The sequence below is a fragment of the Clupea harengus genome, chromosome 9, assembly GCF_900700415.2.
Source record: "Clupea harengus chromosome 9, Ch_v2.0.2, whole genome shotgun sequence".
NCBI classification, from domain to species: Eukaryota; Metazoa; Chordata; class Actinopteri; order Clupeiformes; family Clupeidae; genus Clupea; species Clupea harengus.
In genome coordinates, this window is record NC_045160.1 from 20,390,342 (window position 1) to 20,404,117 (window position 13,776).

At 39.6% G+C, this 13,776-nt stretch overlaps 1 protein-coding gene across 1 annotated transcript; it reads left to right on the forward strand.

The window, feature by feature from the left end:
• The first annotated feature begins 2,027 nt into the window (after window positions 1–2,027).
• Window positions 2,028–13,565, forward strand: LOC105902797 (myosin heavy chain, fast skeletal muscle-like). The gene is made up of 39 exons (XM_031573806.2): window positions 2,028–2,404; window positions 2,510–2,653; window positions 2,745–2,901; window positions 3,154–3,181; window positions 3,311–3,431; window positions 3,515–3,607; window positions 3,697–3,760; window positions 3,854–3,952; window positions 4,037–4,140; window positions 4,306–4,444; window positions 4,792–4,910; window positions 5,060–5,209; window positions 5,307–5,477; window positions 5,570–5,870; window positions 5,973–6,037; window positions 6,129–6,216; window positions 6,318–6,435; window positions 6,516–6,639; window positions 6,726–6,862; window positions 7,051–7,306; window positions 7,416–7,658; window positions 7,798–7,974; window positions 8,065–8,210; window positions 8,316–8,406; window positions 8,483–8,872; window positions 9,018–9,144; window positions 9,222–9,340; window positions 9,433–9,629; window positions 10,865–11,048; window positions 11,136–11,301; window positions 11,423–11,547; window positions 11,640–11,948; window positions 12,061–12,264; window positions 12,369–12,494; window positions 12,602–12,772; window positions 12,860–12,964; window positions 13,052–13,147; window positions 13,283–13,414; window positions 13,548–13,565. The coding sequence occupies exons 1-39, from the start codon at window positions 2,201–2,203 to the stop codon at window positions 13,563–13,565; spliced, it is 5,808 nt and encodes a 1,935-aa protein (XP_031429666.2). The 5' UTR covers window positions 2,028–2,200.
• Window positions 13,566–13,776: the final 211 nt, after the last annotated feature.

The window sequence follows — 13,776 nt, forward strand, 5'->3', positions numbered from 1 at the left end:
CATAACTTAAGTGTCTGTCCCTAAGTCTTCTTGGCTAAAGAGAAACATTTGAAACTAAAGGTCTGCCACTGCCCAAAAAGGGCCTCTAAACCCTGCTGTGTGTGTGTGTGGGGCATAAATAGAAGTCAGCACATTAATGATGAGGATATTCATTTCATGCAATTTATTTCAAGGTTATGACCTCCGAATCAAAAGTGAACCATACGTTAGTTCACTGAAATGTGCAAACCACTGAAAACTCCCGTAGAACACTCATATTCACAAACAGACAAGCAAATATTCATCCATGGAAGCAAATGAATACACAAATAGATTTAGACTGACTAATTTGTATGTGTATAGGTGAATTCATATATTACATTTAGTTATTCATTTGTTAATATTTTACATGGACTGTAAAAAGAAACATATCTATTGAAAAATATACATCAATATGCCCCATGTAATCAATCTTTTCTGTTACTTATATTTTATTTCCAAAATAAGTCTTTTAAGATGCCCAATGATGCTTCCAGGGGTTCAAATGTTGAATATGCCTCAAATTGATCAGTTTAGGTATAATTAAATGTATCTGACAAATCAGACTGCATAAATGGAATTATATTACATAGTGACTGTTTCTTACTAAAAATGGGGTACCATTAAACCAACTATTTTATTGACATGTGGGACAAAAAGATTGAGGTAATTTTAAAAGTATCAAACTACATCTATCAAACATCTTACCTTATTAGGGATCTGCTTAGTTTGCAGAAGATGGCCAATATAAGGACCTGCAGGGAGCAGGGAGGACTGCAAGAGAGGCCAGGGGGTTCCAGTGCACAGTAAGTCATCACTTGCTTCAGTAGACTGAGAGGGAGCTGTTATCAAGCAGGAGCTGTATTTCAACTGTGAAGGATGAGAGAGTTGGATTTGAATGAGAAAGTCTTTCAGTTTTACTTTTTACATTACATTTACACATGCTGCATGTCATCTGACTTTGCAACTGACTTTGTTTTTCAGCGGCTTTGACAGCTTTTGAAAATTCATCTGGTTTTGGAAAGAAAAGGTAAGACTTTATTTGAATTTACTTGTTACTCTTATGAAGATAAATTATATCAATATGAGAGAAAATCAGAAAATTATTTTCAACAGACCTCTTTCCTCAGCCTGTTCATGACAAAACAGAATAGGGGAAGTGGTAAATTGAAAGGAGTGACCCATACTGCATTTATAACACACCTTCTAATAGGAGATGGGTCTTTGATAGCTCAGGAGACGTACATGTGACTCTCATTATTGTTTCATTTATGTGTTAATTTAATCACAAATATGTATCCTTAGGAGAAACAGTTTGAGACAGAAATAAGCTGAGGCACTTAATTGTAAAAATCTGCCATAATTGACCAAAAAAGTCTCTTAGCTATCCCTCCCCAGAACAGCTTTGAACAGCCTTCTTAGTTCTTTCAATGATAGTGAATGTCAGTAAAACAGAATCCAGCCACAGCAGTCGATCATCCCCCATCATTTGCCTCCTCAATCCCTTGGGTAGGCAAATGATGAATGAAAAACTACATGTGGACTTGGTATCTTAAATGAAAAAAAGTTCACAGGTTGCCTTTTGACTATTCAGGTCATCGGTTGTGGTTTCAATGCTGAATGTTTTCATTGAATCTTGATGAAAGGAAATCCCTGAAGAATATGAAGAAAAAGTTGAAAATGTACAGATATAGTCTATGTTTTATTTTGCAGACTGATGAACCATTATGAAATTGTGTACTGATATAATTGATGTCTGTGCATCTTATACAAATATATGTCACTGTAAATGTACAAAAGCAAGTGATAGGACCAGTTTTAGGGTTAGTAATGCAATAAATATATTGACTTCACTTTGCAGTGAAGTACTTTCTTTTCTGTGCTATTTAATGTAGTGTGCTGTTTGATTATTATTTTTCCACTTTCTGGGCAGTTTCTAGACAAATACTCATTTTATATGAACAGTTGCTTTCCCTGATTAGATGTTTTTCTGCTATATTACCGTTAGTCATTTCTGAGAGGCTACTCAAACAATACAAGGGAAACTGTTATGTGGTTCCTTGTTCCAAATGTGTTTGTTAGCATTTAACAACTGATTGGATTAAAATAATGACTCTTAGTCTTTTATGTTCACTATTCTTAGTTTTGTAAATGCTTCTGATCTATGCAGTAACCTGCAACCATGGGAGACGGGGAAATGGCCGTTTTTGGGGCGGCTGCGATTTACCTTCGTAAGCCTGAGAGGGAGAGAATTGAGGCCCAAAGCAAGCCCTTTGATGCAAAATCAGCTGTGTATGTAGTTGACAAGGAGGAGTTGTACCTCAAGGGTACAATCAAGAAGAGAGATGGTGGCAAAGTCACTGTGGAAGTCCATGATACAAAGGAGGTATGTTAGCAAGGCTCTTTGTATTTTGTTCAGATATTTAGTGATTACTTCAATTATACAGAACATTTCTTGAATTCATCTCTCTATTTTGTTAATTTGTTTTAGGAAAAGACCTTTAAGGAGGACGAAGTCTTCCCCATGAATCCTCCCAAGTATGACAAGATTGAGGACATGGCCATGATGACCCACCTCAATGAAGCATCTGTCCTGTATAACCTCAAAGAGCGTTATGCAGCATGGATGATTTACGTAAGCATTATGATTTCTCACAGATGAAAAACAATATAAAAAAAATAATCAAAAAGCTGGAAAACCAAGCCCCTTTACTTTCTCTGTCTAGACCTACTCTGGACTTTTCTGTGCCACTGTGAACCCCTACAAGTGGCTCCCAGTGTATGACCAATCAGTGGTGGAGGCCTACAGAGGCAAGAAGCGTGTGGAGGCCCCACCCCACATCTTCTCTGTCTCTGATAATGCCTATCAGTTCATGCAACAAGGTAAGCATTTTAGTTTAAAAGCCACTGAATAATATGATTCTAATTTTTCTAATTCTCATGTAAAGTAGTATTTATTGTTACACCATGCTTTTTATTGCTCTTAGCTTGACTGTTCTCTCCCTTGTACGTCGCTTTGGACAAAAGCGTCTGCTAAATGACTAAATGTAAATGTAAATGTAATGATTCAATTATGTATTTGTTCATGAACTAATTTTCATGGAAAAATAAATTCAACTCTATTTTGTCACACAGACAGGGAGAACCAGTCTGTCCTGATTACGTAAGTGTCAAGCATGCATTCAAACTTTTGACAGTTTAAAAAAGGGATACAATGTTGCATTATCTTCTGTGTACTCTTCTGGTACTCTTTTAATTGTGATCTGAACTGCAAAACTTCTTTTTAATCCAGTGGAGAATCCGGTGCTGGCAAGACTGTGAACACCAAGCGTGTCATCCAGTACTTTGCAACAATTGCAGTGTCTAGTGGCAAAAAAAAGGAAGAGGCGCCAGCAGCCGCTGGAAAGATAAAGGTAGGAACCCTTTACACATTCATAGGCTAATTATAAAGCAGCACACACCTTCACTTTCTAACAACATATTCATTGACTTGCAGGGCTCTCTTGAAGACCAGATTATTGCTGCCAACCCACTGTTGGAGGCTTATGGTAATGCTAAGACTGTGAGGAATGACAACTCTTCCCGTTTTGTAAGTTAACTTCTCATTTAAACTCCTGCCTCAGTTCTGTAGCCATTAATTGGAATACATTTCTTAGAATATAATTTGATCTCAAACAGGGTAAATTCATCAGAATTCACTTTAACACAACTGGAAAACTGGCTAGTGCTGATATTGAGACTTGTAAGTATACTTATCCTTCATGTTTATACAAATATTTAATCATTCCTGCCTTAATTTTGTCAAATGAAAATACGTACTTCCCCAACTTAATAGACCTGCTGGAGAAGTCTAGAGTGACATTCCAGCTTCCTGCTGAGAGAGGCTACCACATCTTCTACCAGATGATGACCAACCACAAGCCTGAGATTGTCGGTAGGGTTCATATTTTCAACCAAGAATCCAAAACATTACATTTAACTATTAATTTGCGACAACAAGTTTGTTTTACCTCTACAGAAATGTCACTCATCACAACCAACCCCTATGACTACCCCATGTGCAGTCAGGGTCAGATCACTGTGGCCAGCATTGATGACAAAGAGGAGTTGGACGCCACCGATGTAAGTCATCCAGCAATTACTTTATTTAAAAAAAAAAAACATTATAATAATAATTATATAATTCATCATTTCAGACTGCCATTGACATTCTGGGTTTCCATTCTTAAAAATATAATGATTATAAATGGTTATGCTCTTAAATTGCATTCATGCATGTAATTGCAGGATGCCATTGATATCCTGGGTTTCATTCAAGAAGAGAAATGCGCCATTTTCAAGCTGACTGGTGCTGTGCTCCATCATGGCAACATGAAATTCAAGCAGAAGCAGCGTGAGGAGCAGGCTGAGCCTGATGGCAATGAGGGTGGGTTTAAAAACTCTACTGAACCTTGGTCAGTTCTACTTATAACTACAAGGTAGTCTTCTTTATTGAAGTAATTTTGCTATATTAAATTGATGTATCAGTATATACAGTACAAGATATATAAAAAATATATAATACAAACTTTAACTTGTACTTTTTCCTCTTGTTATAGTTCATATTATATTCATTCATAATATTTATTAATCAAGATTACAGCTGCAAGTATGTCTACAACATACATTTTTAGAAAAAAATATTTATGGTGAACTCACAATTTAAGTTAAGGATTATTTGCCAGGGTAAAATACTGATATAAAAAACTCACTTACATGCTTTGTTGTTTCCAGATGCTGACAAAGTTGCCTACCTCCTGGGCCTGAACTCTGCTGATATGCTGAAGGCTTTGTGCAACCCAAGAGTGAAAGTCGGAAATGAGTATGTCACCAAGGCTCAGACAGTGCCACAGGTATTATTTCACCCACTACAAGGTTTTTGACATTATTTGAAAATAATTTGACAGCTGGTATTGTCCTTCTTTTATCATACATGTTCAAAAATAAACTGTATGGTTTGGTCTGTACCTACTGAGACAATTACTTTGACATCATGTTTCAGGTCAATAATTCAGTTATGGCCTTGGCCAAGTCTATCTATGAGAGGATGTTCTTGTGGATGGTCATCCGTATCAACCAGATGTTGGACACAAAGCAACCAAGGCAATTCTACATTGGTGTACTGGACATAGCTGGCTTTGAGATTTTTGATGTGAGGACAAAATTATGAGATTGTTTACCAACATTATTTATTTCTCGTAACTCAGGTGAGCCTCTCTCAAATAATGTTTAATATGTATCCAACACAGTACAACAGCATGGAGCAGCTGTGTATCAACTTCACCAATGAAAAACTGCAACAGTTTTTCAACCACCACATGTTTGTCCTGGAGCAAGAGGAGTACAAGAAGGAGGGCATTCTTTGGGAGTTCATCGACTTTGGCATGGATTTGGCCGCTTGCATTGAGCTTATTGAGAAGGTCCATTTCAATCAACCAAAAAAGCAAAATGTAGACATGTATTGTTTCATGATGTCCGATTTTAAAATAATGCAATCTTGTGTTTTAAACAGCCCATGGGTATCTTTGCAATCCTTGAAGAGGAGTGCATGTTCCCCAAGGCCTCTGATGTCACTTTCAAAAACAAGCTGTATGACCAGCATCTTGGCAAGACCAATGCCTTCCTGAAACCCAAGCCAGTCAAAGGCAAGGCTGAGGCTCACTTCTCCCTGGTGCACTATGCAGGCACTGTGGACTACAATGTTACTGGTTGGCTGGACAAGAACAAGGATCCACTGAATGACTCTGTTGTGCAGCTGTACCAGAAGTCAGCAGTGAAACTGCTGCCCGTCCTGTACCCAACTATTGTTGAGGGTAAAAACCTGTTAAAGTCACAAAGCTAACACACAAAAAGCAATTATATCATAATCTACATATACAGCTCAATAATCCAATTCATCATTTGTGTGTCAACAGAGACTGGTGGTGGTGGTAAGAAGAAGAAGGGTGGCTCCATGCAGACTGTGTCTTCACAGTTCAGGGTATACATTTTGAACCAATAACAAACACAAATAAATCAATCATTATAAAGAAAGGTAAGGTCATTGATTGACTGCATTCTTACTTTAACAGGAGAACTTGGGAAAACTGATGACCAACTTGAGGAGCACTCATCCTCACTTTGTGCGTTGTCTGATTCCAAATGAGATTAAGAAACCAGGTAAAGATTTTTGATTATGTCGTTAAAATTAAGGAAAACAAGTCCATTATTTTAGACCTTGTGTTTTATTTCCTATAACTGACACCTTTGTGTCTTGACAGGTTATATGCAGAACTTTCTGGTCATCCACCAGCTCAGGTGTAATGGTGTACTGGAGGGTATCAGAATCTGTAGAAAGGGTTTCCCAAGCAGAATCCAGTATGCTGACTTCAAGCAAAGGTGAATTGAGAGCAGATAAACTATCTTTTTATGTTTGATTTTGAAGAGGAAAAATAACACATGTATTTGATTAACTGCAGATACAAAGTCCTCAATGCCAGTGTTATCCCTGAAGGTCAATTCATTGACAACAAGAAGGCTGCTGAGAAACTCTTGGGATCAATTGACATTAATCACGAGGAGTACAAGTTTGGACACACTAAGGTAAAGATCTTAAAAGAACTGTATTCCAAGAAGAACCATCCATCTCTCTTCCAAATGCTCATATGGTTTTTGCTCCTCCCTCTCAGGTATTCTTCAAGGCTGGTCTGCTGGGTACACTTGAGGAGATGCGAGATGAGAAACTGGCTGCCCTGGTCACAATGACTCAGGCTCTCTGCCGTGCATACCTGAGTAGGAAGGAATTTGTCAAGATGATGGAAAGAAGGTCAATTTCATTCACAAAAGTATCAGTAATGTTAAACATGAATATTCAGTGGTCAACAGCAAATAGAACTGTATTAGTAAAAGGCACAATTGTATCAAATATCTATTAATGTATGAATTCATGCAATCAAAATTCTACACATGATTGTTAGGTTGTGAAATAATTTACAACCAAAACTGATTTTGTAGGGAGGCTGTCTTTACCATCCAGTACAACATCCGATCCTTCATGAATGTCAAGCATTGGCCCTGGATGAAGGTTTACTACAAGATCAAGCCTCTTCTGCAAAGTGCTGAGACAGAGAAAGAGCTGGCCAACATGAAAGAGGACTTTGCAAAATGCAAAGAGAGTCTGGCAAAGGCTGAGGCCAGGAAGAAGGAACTTGAGGAGAAGATGGTCTCTATTGTGCAAGAAAGGAATGACTTGCAGCTGCAAGTGTCATCTGTATGTTATCTCTCTCTAGTTGTAATACTGTTGGCGTAACACTTAATATCTGGTATATGTATGGAAGCAAATGTAAACAGACATTAATCCTCTTATCTCTTATCTCTAGGGATCTGAGGGTCTCAATGATGCTGAAGAGAGGTGTGAGGGACTTATCAAGAGTAAGATTCAGCTCGAGGCCAAACTCAAAGAGACATCCGAGAGACTGGAGGATGAAGAGGAAATCAATGCTGAGCTGACTGCCAAGAAGAGGAAGTTGGAGGATGAATGTTCTGAGCTCAAGAAAGACATTGACGATCTGGAGCTGACTTTGGCCAAAGTGGAGAAGGAGAAACATGCCACTGAGAACAAGGTTGGCATTTATTGAAGGAAGAACATCAATGTGGTATTTAGTAGGGTTTTATCACAGTGCAAAGCTAGCAAAAATATGTATAAAGTCAGTAATGTTTCTAAATTTTACTGGATACTGACATGAAACGTTCTATGCACAGGTTAAAAACCTAACTGAAGAGATGGCTTCTCAAGATGAGTCCATTGCTAAGCTGACAAAGGAAAAGAAGGCTCTCCAAGAGGCCCATCAGCAGACTCTTGATGATCTTCAGGCAGAGGAAGACAAAGTCAACACTCTGACCAAAGCCAAGGCTAAGCTTGAACAACAAGTAGATGACGTGAGTTAATCATCTATATGGATACAATTATTCACACTAAGCTTCAGTATATTTTTTCCCACTTGAATACCTCACACTTTGATTCAATAGCTTGAGGGTTCCCTGGAGCAAGAAAAGAAGCTCCGCATGGACCTTGAGAGAGCCAAGAGAAAGCTTGAGGGTGACCTTAAACTATCCCAGGAAAATGTCATGGATCTGGAAAATGAAAAGCAGCAGTCTGATGAGAAGATAAAAAAGTAAAGGCGACATCTATTATCTATTATCTATTATGAAACACTGACGTTCAGTTTCTATGTGTGCAGCCAACTTCAGGTTCATTTCTTTTTCCTTTTGTTAAACAGGAAGGAATTTGAAACAAGTCAACTTCTTAGTAAGATTGAAGATGAACAATCACTGGGTGCTCAGCTTCAGAAGAAGATCAAGGAGCTTCAGGTTTGTGTACTCTGATCAAAATGTTTAGCATTTTCTGAAAGACATGTATGACTATGTATGTTCTCACAATCTATAGGCTCGCATTGAGGAACTGGAGGAAGAGATTGAGGCTGAGCGTGCAGCTCGTGCCAAAGTTGAGAAGCAAAGATCTGATCTTTCCAGGGAACTTGAGGAGATCAGTGAGAGGCTTGAGGAGGCTGGTGGTGCCACTTCTGCTCAGATTGAGATGAACAAGAAGCGTGAGGCTGAGTTCCAGAAGCTGCGTCGTGACCTTGAAGAGTCCACCCTGCAGCATGAAGCCACTGCTGCAGCTCTCCGCAAGAAGCAGGCAGACAGCGTGGCTGAGCTCGGAGAGCAGATCGACAACCTCCAGCGTGTCAAGCAGAAGCTTGAGAAGGAGAAGAGTGAATATAAGATGGAGATTGATGATCTCTCCAGCAACATGGAGGCTGTTGCGAAAGCTAAGGTTAGTGAAATGTATGCCATCGCGTATTGCTTTGAACTAACCAAGTTACACAATTCACTTTCAACTTGTTTCTGAGGTGCTAAATGTAATCTTACTGCATTGTTTTCCCTACCTTCGTATGGTTCACATGCATTTTCATAAACAGGGAAATCTAGAGAAGATGTGCCGCACCCTTGAGGACCAACTAAGTGAAATCAAGGCTAAGAGTGATGAGGGAGTCCGCCAGCTGATTGACCTCAGTGCTCAGAGAGCAAGGCTTACTACTGAAAATGGTAATATTTATGGAATGCATATGTTTACCTCTTATTTGTCTGCAAACTTTGTGCTAAAAAACACAACTGTCAACCAGGTGAGCTTGGACGTCGGGTGGAGGAGAAAGATGCACTTCTTTCTCAGCTGAGCAGAAGCAAGCTGGCATACACTCAGCAAATTGAGGAACTGAAGAGGATTAATGAAGAGGAGGTCAAGGTAAAGAATCCTAATTAAGTAAAAGACTACTGGCTTACATTAATGAAATATTGTGCATCCATTTAAGACTATACATACTCATTCATAAACAGGCCAAGAATGCCCTGGCCCATGCTGTTCAGTCTGCACGCCATGACTGCGACCTTTTGAGGGAGCAGTTTGAGGAAGAGCAGGAGGCAAAGGCTGAGCTGCAGCGGGGCATGTCCAAGGCCAACAGTGAAGTGGCTCAGTGGAGGTCCAAATATGAAACTGATGCCATCCAGCGCACTGAGGAGCTTGAGGAGTCCAAGTATGTACAACTAAATAATCAAAGACATTATGCATCCTAATTTGAAAGGGCAAAGGGCTGTGTGTTACGCGTGTGACATTATGATAGTCCACTAATGGAGTAAAATCAAAGGGAGGAGTCGGATGCTAGAGTAGCAGGAAGCCTTGTGACTCCATTTAATCGTTTTCAGGAAAAACAAAGATGTCCACGAAACACAGGTAATATTCCATATTCAGAGCAAAGTAAATAATCCCAAACGGCAAATAAATCAATCAAAGATTGATATAATATCATGAGACTTGGGAAACTATCAGATTCAGCGTCTAAGTTCAAGAAACAGGTTAACCAGCAAGCCATATGACACAGGAGGTTTCAAATTTCCTTCCCTGTCATCTACCTCGGCTAATCCCTCTGAAGGCCTAATAATTAGGTTGCATTCTAAATTTGCAATTCATATAGAGAACGTACAGGCTAATAACACAAATGTAATTATTAGACGAGTGATTTGAATGAGTTTCTGGCCTTTTACCCCACGTAGACTGAACTGTAGATTGAATAATTATTACTATAGTCTACCTTTATGATGATTGCAATTCATGCAACGACATGACTTTTACAACCACTCTAGTTGTATTTGACATGAAACAGCTTTATGTGGTAGGTGCAACTTATTCAAGCAACATACTGAACTTACACAGACCCACTGTGAAGTGTCAACTGACATGATAGTTTCAGTAGCCCATGTTAGAAATAAATCATATTTAATGAACAGTGAAAATGACACAGATATGTAGAAAGAGAAATCGCGCTTCTTCTCACTGTCTTTACTGCCACTATGCTGAGAGACGTTAAACTATTTTAGAATGGTAAATGGAAGAACAACACGTTGATCAGGGAGTCCAAACGGAGTGAGTACTATGCTGTGAACTAAAACAATTTGAAATTACTTTTCTGTCTCACTGTGTCATTAAGGCCCCTTTGAGGCTACTGGATTGTTTTATTTACTGTTTGTGCAGCGTAGAGCGTAGTTGCATAGCCATTTGGGAACATATTTTGATCTGTAAATTTAGTAAGTAGTCAAACGCCTACCTTTTTGATCAGACACACCCAAATGAGGCGTTGGTCTACCCTCAAAGGCGCTACGGTCTGTGCACATGGAATGAAATCCTCAAATTAATATGCCCTTCTTTGTTTCGTGCAAGAACCCACGGTGTGCATCTATTAAATTAGGGCCAACTGTTTTATGATTTAATCAGGAAAAAGCTTGCCCAGCGTCTGCAGGATGCTGAGGAGCAAATTGAGGCCACCAACTCAAAGTGTGCTTCTCTTGAGAAGACCAAGCTTAGACTTCAGGGTGAGGTTGAAGACCTCATGATTGATGTGGAGAGAGCCAATGGTCTTGCTGCCAATCTTGACAAAAAGCAGAGGAACTTTGACAAGGTAATACCTCCAATATATCATTCAGATGTGGAATACAGGTAAGGGTTGCATACAAATCCATCTTACAACAAAAACTGTTCCAAAAAGGTCCTGGCAGATTGGAAGCAGAAGTATGAGGAGAGTCAAGCAGAGTTGGAGGGTGCCCAGAAAGAGGGTCGCTCTCTCAGCACTGAGATGTTCAAGATGAAGAACTCCTATGAGGAGGCTCTTGATCATCTGGAGACCCTGAAGAGGGAGAACAAGAACCTCCAACGTGAGTCCAAATAACTGGATACATACATTGTATTCCACTAAAATGGAATGAATGGTGTCTTAAAACAATATTTAAAAATCCTGAATATGTTTACTGTAATATTATAACTGCACACCTGCAGAGGAGATTTCTGACCTGACTGAGCAACTTGGTGAGACTGGAAAGAGCATCCATGAGCTGGAGAAGGCCAAGAAGACTGTAGAGACTGAGAAGTCAGAGATCCAGACTGCCCTGGAAGAGGCTGAGGTATATATATTCAGGCAGGCATTACTATACACAACAAAACTGTACAGAACTCAAGTTATTTACATTTGAAAATTCCTCGTTTCCTTCTTTAGGCAACTCTTGAGCACGAGGAGTCCAAGATTCTTCGCATTCAGCTTGAGCTCAACCAGGTCAAGGGTGAGGTTGATAGGAAGCTTGCAGAGAAGGATGAGGAGATGGAGCAGATCAAGAGGAATAGCCAGAGGGTGATTGACACCATGCAGAGCACTCTGGACTCTGAGATCAGGAGCAGGAATGATGCCCTGAGAATCAAGAAGAAGATGGAGGGAGACCTCAATGAGATGGAGGTTCAGCTGAGCCATGCAAACCGACAGGCTTCTGAGTCCCAGAAACAACTGAGAAATGTGCAGGGTCAACTGAAGGTCAGATTGTGTCAATAAAACAATACTTTTGTGTACTCTTATGTAATATAGCCTAAACTGTCTCTTGGTAGTACAATACATATCTCTTTTCTTTCCATGTTTTTTTGGTTAGGATGCCCAACTGCACCTTGATGATGCTCTCCGAGGACAGGAGGATATGAAGGAGCAGGTTGCCATGGTGGAGCGCAGGAACAACCTTATGTTGGCTGAGATTGAGGAGCTGAGAGCTGCCCTGGAGCAGACAGAGAGAGGCCGCAAAGTGGCTGAACAGGAACTGCTTGATGCCAGTGAGCGTGTTGGACTCCTTCACTCCCAGGTGAACATAATTTCTTAAAATCGTCAAAAAATAATTCAACTCCATTTTCATATTTTTTTATCACCGTTTCAATCATTCAATATATAACTCTTGCTTAACAACAGAACACAAGTCTTGTGAACACCAAGAAGAAGCTTGAGACCGAATTGGTTCAGATCCAAGGTGAAGTTGAAGACATTGTCCAAGGGGCTAGAAATGCTGAAGATAAGGCCAAGAAAGCTATTACTGATGTAAATGGAGTTTTATGTTATGAAATATTAAATAAATGAATTGAATAACATATTAAGACACATATATGTACGGTTATATGATGAAAAACCCACATTCTATCATCTAGGCTGCCATGATGGCAGAGGAGCTGAAGAAGGAGCAGGACACCAGTTCTCATCTGGAGAGGATGAAGAAGAATCTGGAGGCCACTGTGAAGGATCTGCAACACCGCCTGGATGAGGCAGAGAATCTGGCCATGAAGGGTGGCAAGAAACAACTCCAGAAACTGGAGTCCAGGGTAGGTAAACAATTTTGGGAAATATGTTCAAAATGTAATGAATAAACAAAGATCATTGTTTGAAATGTAAATATTCCTCATGTTAAGGTTCGTGAGCTGGAAGGTGAGGTTGACGCTGAAACGAGACGTGGTGCTGATGCTGTCAAGGGAGTCCGCAAATATGAGAGGAGAGTGAAGGAGCTCACCTACCAGGTACAAAAATCCCTTTTTACTCTTTAAAACGGCATCAGACTCCAAGAGGAGGGAGCATTGCTTGACAGACCCTGTTTTTTTCATCAGACTGAGGAGGACAAGAAGAACGTCAACAGACTGCAGGATCTGGTTGACAAGCTGCAGATGAAGGTCAAGGCCTACAAGAGGCAGGCTGAGGAAGCTGTGAGTAGTTCTTTTTTTAATCTCATCTGTAACGGAAAATGTCTTCTAAAGTTTTGCAAATTTTAATACAGGGATAACATGTTCACTCTAAAACCGGATCATTTCTATTCACTAAATACATTCCCTCATTATCAGGAGGAACAAGCCAACACCCACCTGTCCAAGGTCAGGAAGGTTCAGCATGAGCTGGAGGAGGCTGAGGAGCGTGCTGACATTGCTGAATCCCAGGTCAACAAGCTGAGGGCAAAGAGCCGTGACTCTGGAAAGGTAAAACTTATTATGTCAAAAAGTAATGTACTTATTATGTCAAAAAGTAATGTACTCAATTTCTGAATGTATTTAAGCTGCATTTGCTTTACTTCTAACCAATTTCATGTCGTATTTTTTTTCTCTTTCCAAGGGCAAGGAGGCAGAGTAAATCCTCATCAGTCTTGTCACTTTTAATTGGATTAATATCCTGATTAATGTGACCATTTTGTAACAATGCACCTAATAAATGCTTGCATTCTGAATATCCCTCTGAGTTGTTTTTTTATGGCTGAACTCTAAGACATAATCAGAGTTTGATGAAATTGTTGGTATGGTTTCGCGAGGATTCATAAGACCTGTGACACTCTTTTTCAAACCTT